This window comes from Schistocerca nitens, chromosome 5 (genome assembly GCF_023898315.1).
Source record: "Schistocerca nitens isolate TAMUIC-IGC-003100 chromosome 5, iqSchNite1.1, whole genome shotgun sequence".
Classification (NCBI taxonomy): Eukaryota; Metazoa; Arthropoda; class Insecta; order Orthoptera; family Acrididae; genus Schistocerca; species Schistocerca nitens.
Window position 1 is genome coordinate 527,964,554 of NC_064618.1, and position 14,514 is coordinate 527,979,067.

A 14,514-nucleotide genomic window follows, 5' to 3' on the forward strand; every position below is an offset into this window, starting at 1 on the left:
TCCCTCATCAGGGAGTCTCTCTCTCTCTCTCTCTCTCTCTCTCTCTCTCTCTCTCTCTCTCACACACACACACACACACACACACACACAGGTGAGGGGGGAGGGGAAGTGTGTTAACATAAATAAATGAGCAGATAACCAATGAGGTAACAGATGCAGAGGTTAATGCAGGTTGAGGCAGGGGAGTGGTGGGATGAAAGGATGTTTCGGAGCGCAAGTTCCCATCTGTGCAGTTCTGAAGGACTGGTGTTGGGTGGGTGGATCCAAATGGCTTCGTATCATGTAGCAGTTGTCTAGATCCCCAGAGATATGCTGGAGAGCGTACTCCATCATTGGTTATTGGGCATACCCCAGGTGGACAGTTTGTCTGTGCTCTTTTATGGCTCAGCCAGTTTGGCAGCTGTCATATCAATGTAGAAAGCTATACAGTGAACACAACAACTGATAAGTGATGGACATGTGGCCCTCCCTTCAATGGTATACATTTTGCCAGTGGCAGGACTGGAGTAGGTGGTTGTGGGAGGATACAAGGGAACCAAACCTGCTGCAATACCTGCCCCATGCAGACAAGCAGTGCCCTCCAGACACTGGCCACTAACAAATCTGTGGAATGCTCCTAATACTTCAACCACATAACTGTTGCTGTTGTTGTCATCACCATCTTCAGTCTGAAGACAGGTTAAAGCAGCTCTCCACAACTGTCTATCCTGTGCAAGTCTCTTCATCTCTGCATTACCGTTTCAACCTACATCCAATTCAACCTGCTTACTGTAGTCAAGCCTCAAACTATCTCTACAATTTTTAGTCCCCACACTTCCCTCCATTTAAAAGTTGTTGCTTCAGGATGACCGATATGATTTGTTCACTTCTTTTACTCAAGTTGTGCCATAAATTTCTTCCCTCCCTGATGCACCCCAATTAATCAAATGCAAATGAACAGGTCCTCCTTATTTCAAATATTATCCCAGACCAGAACAGCTTAGCACCTTCCTCTGACATGGCTTTGCCTAACTTTCACTCTCCTTTCTCAGAGTAGTATTTAATCATCTACCAAGACTACTAAATACCCTGGTCCACTCTTATGGTACACCTACTTACGGCATTTTGTCACATGGGTTACATCTGTTAGAGACACTGGTGCAGGACCCATCCTATGCACTTATCCACTAAATCCTGTTTCAGTTCTTTCACCTGCATATCCTGCCCCCTCAAGAACACAGCCACCTGTGGAAGTAGTCATATCATATACTAACTAAGCCACAATATCTACCCATCCTTTAATGTGGGCATGAGTACCAACAAGCTGCCCACCTACACTAATGGTCACCATCAAATTGTGGCCAAGATCAACTTTCATAACCAGTGACAGAGAATGCCACTGAACACTATAGCTCAGACTTGTTATTGTGCCTGTCAGCTACACAATGCCTCAGCTGTATGGTCAATGGGTATCTTTCCTCCTGCCATTACTTACATGTAGTTGAAATACACAATCATCAACAGCAAAACACATTGCTTTGTATATGGTACTACTTTACGAATCATTAATTTTTATCTTATGAATATAACATCTACTGAAAATGGCATTACATGTCATGAAAGATAATTGTGTATTATAATTCACCACATAGAAGAGGAGATGAGTCACCGACAGGCACAATGAAAGAAGCTGCTAAAATATTTACTCATAAGCTTTCAGACAAATTCCTTCTTCTGAAGTAGAACTGACGCACATTCACAACTCGTACATTCACTTCTCTGTCTCTGCCACCCAGTACCGGGAGACAATGGTCAAATGTGTGAAAGTTGTGCTTTTGTGTGTGTGTGTGTGTGGGGGGGGGGGGGGGGTGTTCTACTTCGGAAGAAGGACTTCTTCCAAAAACTTATGACTAAATACTTTATCAATCTTTTTCACTGTGCCTGGCTGCAACTCAGTGCCTTGTCTATGTGGTATGTAGCAATCTATTCTGTCCATAATATTGGTGTTATACCTTCCTGGACTTCCCATTGTTTGATTGTGCATTATAATTCTCTGGCACGAACTTTAACCTTACACTGTACTCCACCATGTCTTTCAGAATTATTGTAATTGCTTGTACTACACAGACTATAACATTCTCTTTTGTTTTCTCCCTACTCCAGCCTCTCACAGTATACTTTTTCACACAACAAAAATCCACAATAAGGTTGACAGATGCACAAACACTGTCACAAAATATGCATATAATGCATACATCTGTAAGTATACCATTTTAAAATAAGAGTGATGTGTAGACAAAATAAATGTTTTGCACACATTTGTAATATAATCTACAAAACACACACAGACAGAAACTCTGACTTCATCAGTAAATTGTCAAAAGCTATGTGTCACAGTCTACTGACAGTTTTCTACCACAGTAAAAAACAGCAAGCAAAACAAGAAACTAGTGCAACAGCAAAATTGTGACTGAATGGATTCTACACTGGTGTACCACACAAATCACAAAAATATTTTTAACTTACTGGATGCCCCTTCTGCTTTCTTCTTGTACTCTTGAATAAAAAATATTTCAAATTACTAAACAAATATTATGAATTTCTAAATATTGAAAAGAATGCTACCAATGTAATCAAGATTGTAAGACCGGCAGTATAAAGTATTTGTCATACCTCTACAACAACATTTGGCAAATGAAAGTGGTTTAATACCTGTAAAACTTCACAGCTCTTAAAAAAGCATGTGAATTCAAAATGTGGACAAGCCTAAAACCATGCAACAAAACTACTCCATTCCATATTTAAAATGTACAACCTAACAGTACAGCTCACTGACCACTTAAAAATATAAAATGGTACTGAAAAAGGAAACTCGGGAGAATCAATAACAACAATAAAAATTTATTTATAAATCGTAGTTTGAGATAGGAGAAAAAGTAAGAACGTGTACTTCTGCAAAAACTATTTTTCTAATTACAAAAAGCTAGCAAGAACACATAGCATTTTCCCTGGTTGACATAAAGGTATACAGTTGAAAAAACTGCAAAAAACTATGGTAGCTATGTTACTCATATATACTATAAATATACTATCATGACCAAGAAATGAAGAAAAGTGAAAGAAAAAGTTGCCTACATGTTTCCGAGCTGATTCCATTCCAGGCTGGTTACAGATCTGAACCAGGTGGTCGAGCTGATATAGCAGTTTTTTGCTAGTGCTATGAACCTGTGAAGGACCCAATAACCAACACCTCATTAGTATAACTTGCTTATTCATTCTCAGACACACACCTCCCACTAAACAGGCAATCAAAATTCACTACCCTCTTGCAATCACTGTACTTCATATTGTTAAGCAGCCAATGTATTTTATTTTTTAGAGAGAAATTTGCTTCCAATAAAAGCCAAAAATTGTTATTCATTTCAGTTGCCTGGCTAACTCCGGAATACATTTAACCAAAAAGCTTGGAACGTATTCAAGAGAGACGAGTAATAGTTGAAGTCACAGTTGTTGCAAAAGGTTAGGAGATATGCAATCTAACCCATACATCTCCAATCCCGATCAAGCACCAAATGAAACTGGAAGAGAACAGAAAGAGAGAGACACTAATGTGAAATGAATGTATGGCATACATTGTTGTCGGAAACACATTCTCTGGCAGTGAGTGTTGAGGGGAAACAGTGGCAGACTTGAACCAAGATGTCAAGTCCATTCAGAAGGGCCTGGTATGAATTATACACCTGAAAATGAAAATAATAACATGAAAAAGAATGGTAAATGTGGAAGGAAATGCTATAGTGTTCCAGCAAACACTGGGAGATCCTATGCTCCTCAGTGTGTAGAACCCAACAGTATACCTTAAATGTATGTGTCTATAGGATGTGCAATGCTACTTATTACCATTTGCTGCTTGTTAAGGGAGTGCTGTTCAATGTAACTCTGTGAGGCTTTGAAAGTTATCATGGAATTTTAAAGCAATACTTTATAAGTATAAAGGAAATAATTTTTCTCATAAATAACTGCTTTCACACAAAGTTCCCATTGCTTAATTTTTGTTTTATAGTTCATTCATCTACGAATGGGAACCTCTTTGTAAATTTACTATATTATCTTAAATAAACATTTATCTTTACTGAAAAAGCCTTTTTCCAAATATAATTTCTTTCAAAGAAGTGCAAATAGTAAATACTTTACAATAAAATTTAAAGTTCCAGCCAACAAGCATAGTAAGAACACAAAAATTTTAATAGCTGAGCCTCTTTTTGAGCAAAAATGTAATTGTTTTTGAAATTATTACTTGCAAAGCTCTCACTTTGCCACTACCAAATTTATATAACATAAATAATGATTCTATGAATAATACATTAACACATTTACTACATAAAACAAATGCTAATGAGCATAAATCTCAATTCCAAAAAATGATATCTACATAAAGATCATTCGGTGCAAATACAAGCAGAAGCACCATTCTCTTAGGGAAAGAAGGACAGCAAAATCAAGTGCACAGGAAAGACAAATAATTGTGCTAATACTGAAACTTTGACCTACAATATGCAAATAAATAAGACATTATGACAGTTGCCCTAGGAACTCTAGTTAAAAAATAAAAATAACATTTATAAAGGAAGAATTATCTGCTTGCCTGCGATAATTTTCCATCTGGAACCAAGCAGTCCTACAAGTACATACAAATACCAACTAATTAAGAGTGGGAATAACTGAAATGTAATAAATATGTACATTGCATAAGTTCATATTCACAAGAAGCTGATGAATACAATAAAAATTGACTGCATATGAATGTTTTGATTTAAGTAATATATCATTTTATTCTGTAAATGACTATGTTCTGATAAAAATGCAGATTAAATTTAAGATTACATTAGAAACAATATTACCTCTGTATATGCCTGGCACATAGATTCATAGAGACTTTGGTGTTGATGTATTGCTGTCTCTAAAACTATTATTTCACTTGGTATTGTCATGTTTTCACAGGCCTGATTCCAATTCGATACATTTTCAACATACTGAAATGGAAGCATAAACTGCATAAAAACAAAATTTTGAAATATTTCAATAATGAGTACAATAGGAAGAAAAATAATAAAAAATAAAGCTTCCAGTTGCATATTTAATATTAGAAACCTTAGCATCAGACCAGTGAACTAAAACTGATCATTGTCATTACAGATCATTTTCAGCACAGAACTAATATTTTGGCACTTTGTAAAACACATGGAAGACTGCTGAAATGTTGAAGAGTAAGTTCATTTCTTCTGTACTTGGGTACAATGAGCCAAAAATTATTCATAAGAAACAGAAACAGAGGATGACATCTATGATGCCCCACAACCCAAAATAAATAAGTAAATAAATAAATGTCAAAACCCAAAACAGAAATGAAGACATTCTGGAATGTATTAAGAATAAGCAGAACCTTAACGAATCATGTGAATGTAACACTCTGCTGAATGGCATTGGATAGTAAATGGCTGCAGTAATATTACTATGCTACTTTAGCGGAAACAGGTTTTATGAGAAACATAACTGTAGCAGCATTGTAAAGATTATAACTTATATACAGCAATCAGCCACAAGGATGGTATAAGAAGGTTCTAAGAGAAACCTGACAAAGAATTTTTTAAAATCGTTTAATATTTCACAGCCTGATGCTCTGAAAAAATGCCTTTCAGCTAACACTTGGGAGACCAAGCTTGAACATAGCTTGGACCACAACTTTCTGTTAAAAAGACCACAGCTGAACATAGGTCAGCCATAATTTTCTTCATGTACGAGCCACCTGTCACTCAAAAACTGGATTAATTTCATATGAGAACAATATATGGACATCTCTCAACCTGCTCCTTGACTGGTGCTGCCTTCTGTTATCAACTTCTAGAATTATTTCAAAAGAAACATTAGTGAATGTAAAAGCTGCTGTTGTGAATGGCTGGGTCAATATGAACGCACTGACAAATTTCATGCATATATTCATTAGTTTTTACAGTTTGCTGTAATTCTGCTATAGATATGTCACACTTGTTGACTGAGTAAGATATCAGGGAAACTCGAGAGGAAGAAATTGCTAAATAACACACCTCCTCACACTTTTTTCTTGGGGGACAATTACACTTCCTTTCATATTATTTTAAAATCTGTAATCCATCAAAGAACTAAATTCAATATGAAAAATAAATCTTTAAGCTTGGACCTATTTTTGTATGTATTACACCTGAAGATACATAAATTACGTAAGTGCCAATATTACTATAAATAATGGCATAAATGGCCAGTTTCCTATGTAAAATATTTTTGTAAGTGACTAGTCTCCCCAATGTTAAGCTATATCTTGTTACTGTTAGATTTTCCCAAATCCAGAGAAGACAGACATGTGCACTCTACAAGTGCTGTGCTTTGCTTGAAAGTGATGTCTTGTTTAAAGACTGACTGCCCACTATCAAGTTCCTGAAGACCTGGGACACTTGAGTGGAGGGGCTTACAGGCCTTCCCATTACAAAGAAAAGAAACTGTTGTTAGGCTCCAGCCTTCTTAGCAATTTAGGAATACACACAATCACCTGGACACTCTCAAACACATTTTTCCAGATAATCCACTGTATAAGCCAGTATAATAGTGTGAGCTAAGGTAAGAACTCTTCATGACTGTACTGCCTGCTGCAATCTGCTAGTGCAGCATTACACCACACTCCCCTCCTAGGAGCTGCAGATTGATTGTGTGGTCAATAATCAATGATGGTACCACAACTTCAGACACTTTTGGTGGTGTACAGCAAAAGTGGTGTATGTGACACCAGTGGTGACCACTTGACAACAAAAGGCCCCAGTGCATGTAAATACTGGCCATACAGCCACAAAACTGAACGTCCGAGGGTCAAACTGAGGTCCTCCCAGCCTCCGAGCCATTGGTTGTCTGCCAACACCAGATGTCACTAGCTAGACAATGAGGTCAGGATTTGCACCCCACATGCCTGCGCTTCTATCACTCACCATGACTGGACAGGTTCCCATTTCACTTTCCCAGCAGCATAGTATGGCCACATTGTCATGCCAACATCTGGCACAGCCTGCACCACCAGTGGCCTGGAATGCTTTCAACATAAGGTCACTCAGCTTCCGAGTTGAGCCACACAAAGGACATGCAGGTGACTTCATGACTACATATCAGACACTGTCGACCGTGGGTTCGATGCCCATCAGCCTGCACCCACCTGATGTGGTCACTAGTCTACTACTATAGGTAGTTGAGAAATAAATAATGGTTTCATCTGTCTTTAGGCTGCCTATGACTTTTCCTGTCCAACTAACTCCAACAACCATATAAGCACAAAAAGTTTTTTTTTATTCATGATTTATACATAATAATAAATGTAAATTCTATTAGACCCTTTTCTTGTTTTAATAACTCTTAATTACTACAGTTTTGTGCACCATGTAGGGCCATTTCATTGCATTTCTCTTTTAATACTGCATTTTTTACATTTTGCGGCACAGTGTGGAGTCGCACCATTCTATTTTCATTTTACTACTGAATTTACAACAAAATGAAACTGGTACTGGTTAAATGTGAATAAACTTTTTATACTGTACTTGCTGCTGGTTGCTGCATTTAAGATATAACCCTTATGATGTTCCCTTGCACATATCATGTCCCAAAAATGGCAAACCATGATTACCATCACAATACTGCAATAAATGAAACTGCTGAGAGACTCAATAAACTGAGAACAATAAGAGAATCTAAAGATAATATTTAAGACCATGAAATATGGTATGCAAAACATAGTACCTACTTACTGTAGAAAGATAACTACCATTTATATAGTCACATTTGATCTAATCACAAAAGTTTGCTTTTCAGATGAATGAATTAGCATTACTGTGCTATTACCCAAAGTCATTAAGTCATTGTCAATGGGATGTTAAACCCAATCATCCTTCCTTCCTTCCAGCATGGCCGTTGAAATTGTACAACAATTCCCTGGCAGTAACATCTTACAGTTTATGATGACACTGGGCTTACTATTTTTCCAATAAAAAGAAGCTTGAAACTCATTTCATCACAACATTATCAAGATGGATGAAGAATTTTGGCTTAGCAAAAGTGTGGTCCATGGCTCGGAAAATCCTGAAGGCCAGATGTTTTCCATTTTTATCATTCCATTAGTTATATTCTGTCCCACAGCCAAAATAGTAGTAGCAAGCTACTTTTCCCCCATTCTAGCAACACTGCACAAGAATGTTACGCAGAAGTGTTAGGAGCATAAGGATGATGATGCATTGTTTCTCAATTCTGATTACACATAGAATTTGTAGTGGGGCCCAAGCTGATATAACTTATAAAAGAAATTTCTATGAAACATGGACGAACATGGGAAACAATGTGTTCCATTTCCCATTTTTGTTGAGTGAAAGAGTGACAGTAATTAATTATTATATGTTTTATTATTACATTAGTAAAAATCTGAATAATGCCATAACAATGTCAACTGTTAACAGCTGTATAGTGGAATAGGATGTAAACCATTAGTGGAAGTGGCAGTATTGAGTGTACAGTATTAAATGTGACAGTGAACATTTACAAAAAGTGGCTTGTCTCATCATCTAAATACTGCTCACTTGTTTTTTAATTGGAAAAAAGGGGAAAGAGAAAGTCACTAGAGATGAGCAAAAAGGGATGTTCAGCATTATAAATGTTCAACACATTCTCCACAGTCATGAAATACTTTCAAGCAAATGCACAAGGCCACTGGGTTGTAGTGGCAGGAGCAAGAAGTGACAATGTCTGACATAATTCTCTCTATTTGTCCCACAACACATCAAATAAACATGCCATGTAGAAGTACTAACAGAAGCTCTGAATTGTTCTCTATCACAATGAACCAAGAAGACAAAAAAGTAGAAATTTCATAAGCTCAGCCTTCTTACCTGTTCAGCTTTATGGTGAAACAACACAGAAAGAGCCAAAACAGATGTTCTTTCATCCAAGCCTGCTGCAAACTCCTTCCATGTCCTGTCAAGCCTGCTTGCCACAGTACGAATGTGTTGAGCAGCATAGTGATTACTTTCTATTAGGCGGGAAGCTACAGTTAAAATCCTATTAATATTTACATACACGTTCTGGAAGAAAAATGTAACACTTTTAGTAACATGGTTGTGCATAAAGTTATATACTATTCAAAACATGAAAGAATAGGCAGGTGTGTTTAATGAAAGAGTAGTAACGACTCTTTCTGAATTAATGGCTCTGGTTTCAACATTAACTGAGATTACAATTAATCAATGTATAACAATAAACGCTTAAATTTTATTTATGTGCTGTTAATATATTGTGAATATTTTTGATTACAGTGTCATTTTTAAATTTATATGCATTCCAGATTAGAAACCAGCTTTCTGTTCACCACACTTCATTCATCACGTTTATGAGATAAGAAAAGTAAACTGGAAATCACAGAGCAGTCACAACATTGCCACTATTTCAGTAGATTGGACAGAGAGTACGAGATATATATAAGTGGACGGTGCAGTACAGTGCAATGGAGCTGCCACTATGCTTCAATTTCATTATTTTAAGAAAAGCATGAGAAATATCAAAGTCCAAATCTTGTACTGCAGCAAAGTGGAAGAAAAGTTAAAGTTGTCATGAGCTACTTAGAACAGTCCAAACAAGTCCGATGTGAAGCCCACAACAACAGGAAGGATGTATGCACCAAACAATGTATCTACGTATACATCTACATCCATACTCAGCACAGCACTGTGGAGTTCATGCAGAGAGTATTTCCCACTGTACTACTTATTATGGATTTTACTCATCCCATTCACATATGAAATGCCAGAGGAACAGTTGTTTAAATGGCTTTGTGCACACTGTAATTAGTCTAAGCCTGTCCATGCGATACCTGCAGGAGTGATATGTTGGGGGTTGGAGTATAATCCTAGATTCATCATTGAATGCTGGTTCTTGAAACTTAGTAAGTACATTTTCCCAGGACGGTCTATACCTATCTCCAAGCATATGCTAGTTCAATTTCTTCAGCTTCTTCACGACACTCTCCCATGAGCAAAATGAACCTTTGACAAATAGTACTGCCCTTCTCTGCATTTGTTCAGTAAGCTCTGATAGTCCTAGTCGGTAGCCCACACATTTTAGCAACATTCTAGGATGGGTCATGCGAATGTTTCGGAAGCAATCTCCATTGCAGTATGACTGCTTTCCTCTAGTATTGTACTAACGAACCAAAATCTGCCACCTACTTTACCTATGAGCAAGCCTAAGAGTCATTACATTTCATATTCCTATAAACTGTTACAACCAGATATTTGTATGAACTGATTGATTCCAACTGTGAGATATAGATATTGGAGTCATAGGATATTTCTGAACATTTAAAGTGAATTGCCAATTTTTTTCACCACTTTGAAAACCTATCAATATCTGACTGAATATTTATGCAGCTTTTTTTCTGACAGTACTTTTTATAGATAACTTCATGTGTGAAACATTTGTATGGAGCGAAATGTTAGTGACATATACATTAAGGAGGCAAAAGTCATGGGATAGCAATACATACATATACACATGGTGGTAGCATCACATATAAAAGATATAAAAGGGCTGGGCACTGGCAAAGCTGTCATTTGTACTCAAGTGATTCAAGTGAAAAGTTTTCTGACATGACGGGAATTAAAAGGCTTTGAACACGGTATGGTAATTGAAGCTAGGAGCATAAGACATTCTGTTTTGGAAATCATTAGGGAATTCAATATTCCAAGACCCACAGTGTCAAGAATGTGCCAACAATACCAAATTTCCGGCATTGCTCCTCACTATGGACTACACATCACTAAGACACAAGCAACAATAAGTGAAATAACTGCAGAAATCAATGTGGGACATACGATGAAGGTATCTGTTAGGACAGTGTGGCAAAATTTGGCCTTGATGAGCTATGGCAGCAGACAACCAGCCTTTGCTAACAGCACGACGTCACCTGCAGTGCCTCTCCTGGTGTCATAACCATAACGGTTGGATCCTCTGTGGTAAGTAAATCTAATCTAACGGAAAACTGTGGTCTGGTCAGATGAGTCCCAATTTCCGTTGGAAAGAGCTGATGGTAAGGGTTGAGTGTGACATGGATCCCCATGAAGCCATGGACCTGGGGTGTCAAAATGGCACTGTGCAAACTGATGGTACTCCATAATTGTGTGAGTTGTGTTTGGATGGAATGGACTGGCTTCTCTGGTCAAATTGAACAAATCACTGATGATTTGCAGCCATTCATGGACTTCATGCTCACAAGCAATGACGGAATTTTTATGGATGACAATGCATCATGTCACTGGGTTACAACTGTTCACAATTGGTTGGAAGAGCATTCAGGATAATTCAAGCGAATGACCTGGTCACTCAAATTGCCTGACATGAATCCCATTGAGCATTTATGGGCACAACTGAGAGCTCAGTTCATGCACAAAATCCTGCACCAACAATACTTTCACATTTACAAATGGCAACATGGTTCAGTATTTCTGCAGGGGAACATCCAATGACTTTTTGAGTCCATGCCACATCGAGTTGCTGCGCTACGACGTTCAAAAGACCTGACATCATATTAGGAGGTATCCCATGACTTTTGTCACCTCAGTAGTTTTAGTTATTGATTGCAGTGGAGTCATTTCCAATTAGACACCAGGAAAAGAGCTACAAAAACCTGCTTAGCCAGTGACTCAGGTAATGATACTGTCTACTCATTCTCAGAGCTAGTGGCATCACATACACACAACAGGCAGTCAGACCACCACATCACACTAGAGACACAACCTCCTCCACCACATCACATCACATGGCACAATTCCGTGGTCTCTGGAGCGGGATAAAGCTGCCTGCACAGTGATAACAAGCCAGTGTCATACTTAGGCTGTGAACTTGGACTATTTCTGACTCCGGCTAGATTTTTTTTATAGCAGTGCAATGGACTTGGGCTTTATTCATGGAATTGCTGCATTTCACTGTGTTCATTCTTTGTGTAGCTGCAGCCAGCCAGAAGTTTTTGTTGTGCAGTGAACCCATAACTTACCAAGCTAGTAAATAGTGTTTCTGTTCAAATAAACAGAACAGAAACAACATTTTGACACTATGAAGATGTGATACTGGCGAGGAACAGGAAGAACAATTAAAGATAAAGTGAATTAAAATAGAAACTGTTTTTGGGAAAAATATATCTAATATACATTTTTAGATATATTTTTTCCCACGTGGAATGTTTCCCTCTATTATATTCATATAATTAATTTGAAACCAACAATTATGTTTGTTATTGTCACTGTTGCATTTCAAAATCTTTTCTGTCATCTTGCTTTCTCTCTCTCTCTCTCTTTTGTGCAAGTAGTTTCACTTTATATTCACCTTCCCATTTTTACCGTAATCTACCACACAATTTTATCCTGCCTATATATACTCATTAATACGTAACTTACTTCCAAACCATAACAAAAAAAAAAAAAATTCCGCTTTCAACACTACCGCTGTTATAAAATCCACCATTCCCAGTTCACAAGCAGTTCTTTTCACCTATTAAACAACCATTTCGGCTAGTTCTAACAACTTTCACTTTATTACCATTTCCATTTTTCCCACATCACCGATCATTTTTTAGCCACTTCCCACAGGTTTTAACGTCATTATTTCTTCATCAGACAATTGTTAGCCTCATTTTCATAATTTTCCACCACAAAACCACTCCTTTTAATACATTTACACGCAGTTTTTTCGAAATTTTCCCAAATTTCTCCACCCTTTAACGTGTTTTGGAGGCAACACAACCACCTAACCTTTGTGCACATCGTTGTTTACCAACCTAAGTTCACCACAGGATCAACATAGCTCAGCTTTAACCAACACTTTTTCGACTTTTTCACACCAGATCTCCAGCTGCTTTCTAGTTCACCTTTATCTCTCCCCATATATTTTTATTTTAATTTCAGCCTCATGTTACTCTTTGTTTTTAGATATATATATCTCCCTCATGTGAAGTGGGCACACAGGCGATGGAGGAGACACCTGCAGCCTGACGAGACACACATCCATTGGATCCAAGGTCATGGCAGCCAGTGCCAATAGAGGGGGCAAGACGATATGCTGGGAAGGCACTGGAACGTAGGGTAAGAACACACATGGATGTGGGCATGCCCAAGGGTGGCGGGCTCCAGTGCGAAGAAGCTGGACAAACTCGACCATCGCACATGCAATGCAGGACGGAGAAGGTGGAGGAGTGTGCACGGCTGTGGGCCATGAAGCAACTCAGCTGGGCTCCAATCCCCCATTGGCATGAAGCAAGAGGTGCTCAGAAAATGGAGAAGGGTGTCATCCAGCACAGAATCCACTACAAACTTTTTCAGTTGGAACCTGAAGGTACGCACTAGTCATTCCACTTTACCATTTGACTGAGAGTGGAATGGCAGAGCCATAACATGACAAATGCCATGACGGGAACAAAACAACTGAAAGGTGTGAGAAATGAATTGAGGCCCATTATTGGAAACTAAGGTACATGGCAATCGCTCAATAGAAAAGCCCTCAAGAGCGTATGAATTGCCAATGTGACGCACACCAGAGAGTGTATGGAAACAGAATATGCATCCACAGCCAAGAGCCAACAGTAATTCAAGAAGGGACCAGCAAATTCAATGTGAATGCATACCTTTGGCTGTCGTGGAGTGGGCCAGGGGGTCAGATACGTCCTGTGAGCTGCCTGATGTCAGACACACTGCTCACAAGATGCAAAAATATGGACAACTTTGCCCTCAATCACAGGCCAAAAAAAACATGTCTTCTAGCTAACAGTTTAGTGTGGCTAACTCCCCAAAGATCCTAGTGAAGAAGTCTTAGAACCTCACACCGTGATGTGGTGGGAATGACTACTTTGGGAGAGACGTCTTCTATGGACAACATCAAAACACCATCAAAGAAGGAAAAATAGTTGCGCAAGAGGTCCAAAGCCTGACCTGGCAGTTTATCTAGGAAGCCCCATTGAAGAAACTGAGCCACATGGCAGAGAACTGCTTCGGTGGCACCGGCAGCTGCTATGTGCGAACTTTTAATTGGGGAACACTAGATCGCTGCCTGCGTTTCAGTATTGAGATGGAAGCAAAGAAATTCTTCATGATGGAAGTTGGGATCAGGACCCACAGGAAGCAAGGACAAGGCATCTGCATTGGCAAGTTTGGATGTAGGTCAAGAATGGATTTCGTAATTGTAATGAGACGAGAACAGCGCCCAGCTTTGTAAGTGCTGTGCTGCCTTGTCAGGCAAGAGAGTGTGATGGTTAAACAAGAAAACCAAGTGTTCATGGTCAGTAATAAGATGCAGAGTGAAAATCTCATTCTGGAAATAAGATGAAACTCGGAGAAATTTCTGGAGAGCGCAGACTTTGGCAAGAGACTCTTTTTCCAATTGCTGCGGGGCTGAAGTGAGAGATTTAGAGGCAAAAGCAACAGGTCCTTCAGA

At 38.5% G+C, this 14,514-nt stretch overlaps 1 protein-coding gene across 1 annotated transcript in view; it reads right to left on the reverse strand.

Moving 5' to 3' along the window:
* LOC126259616 (kalirin) overlaps positions 1–14,514 on the reverse strand; it is a 1,784,965-nt gene that overhangs the window by 1,312,799 nt on the left and 457,652 nt on the right. Inside the window, exons 9-11 of the mRNA XM_049956530.1 lie at positions 8,931–9,122; positions 4,881–5,012; positions 3,612–3,719 (exon numbers count right to left, since the gene is read on the reverse strand). Coding sequence (XP_049812487.1) covers positions 3,612–3,719; positions 4,881–5,012; positions 8,931–9,122 — 432 coding nt within the window. The remainder of the gene's footprint in view (positions 1–3,611; positions 3,720–4,880; positions 5,013–8,930; positions 9,123–14,514) is intronic.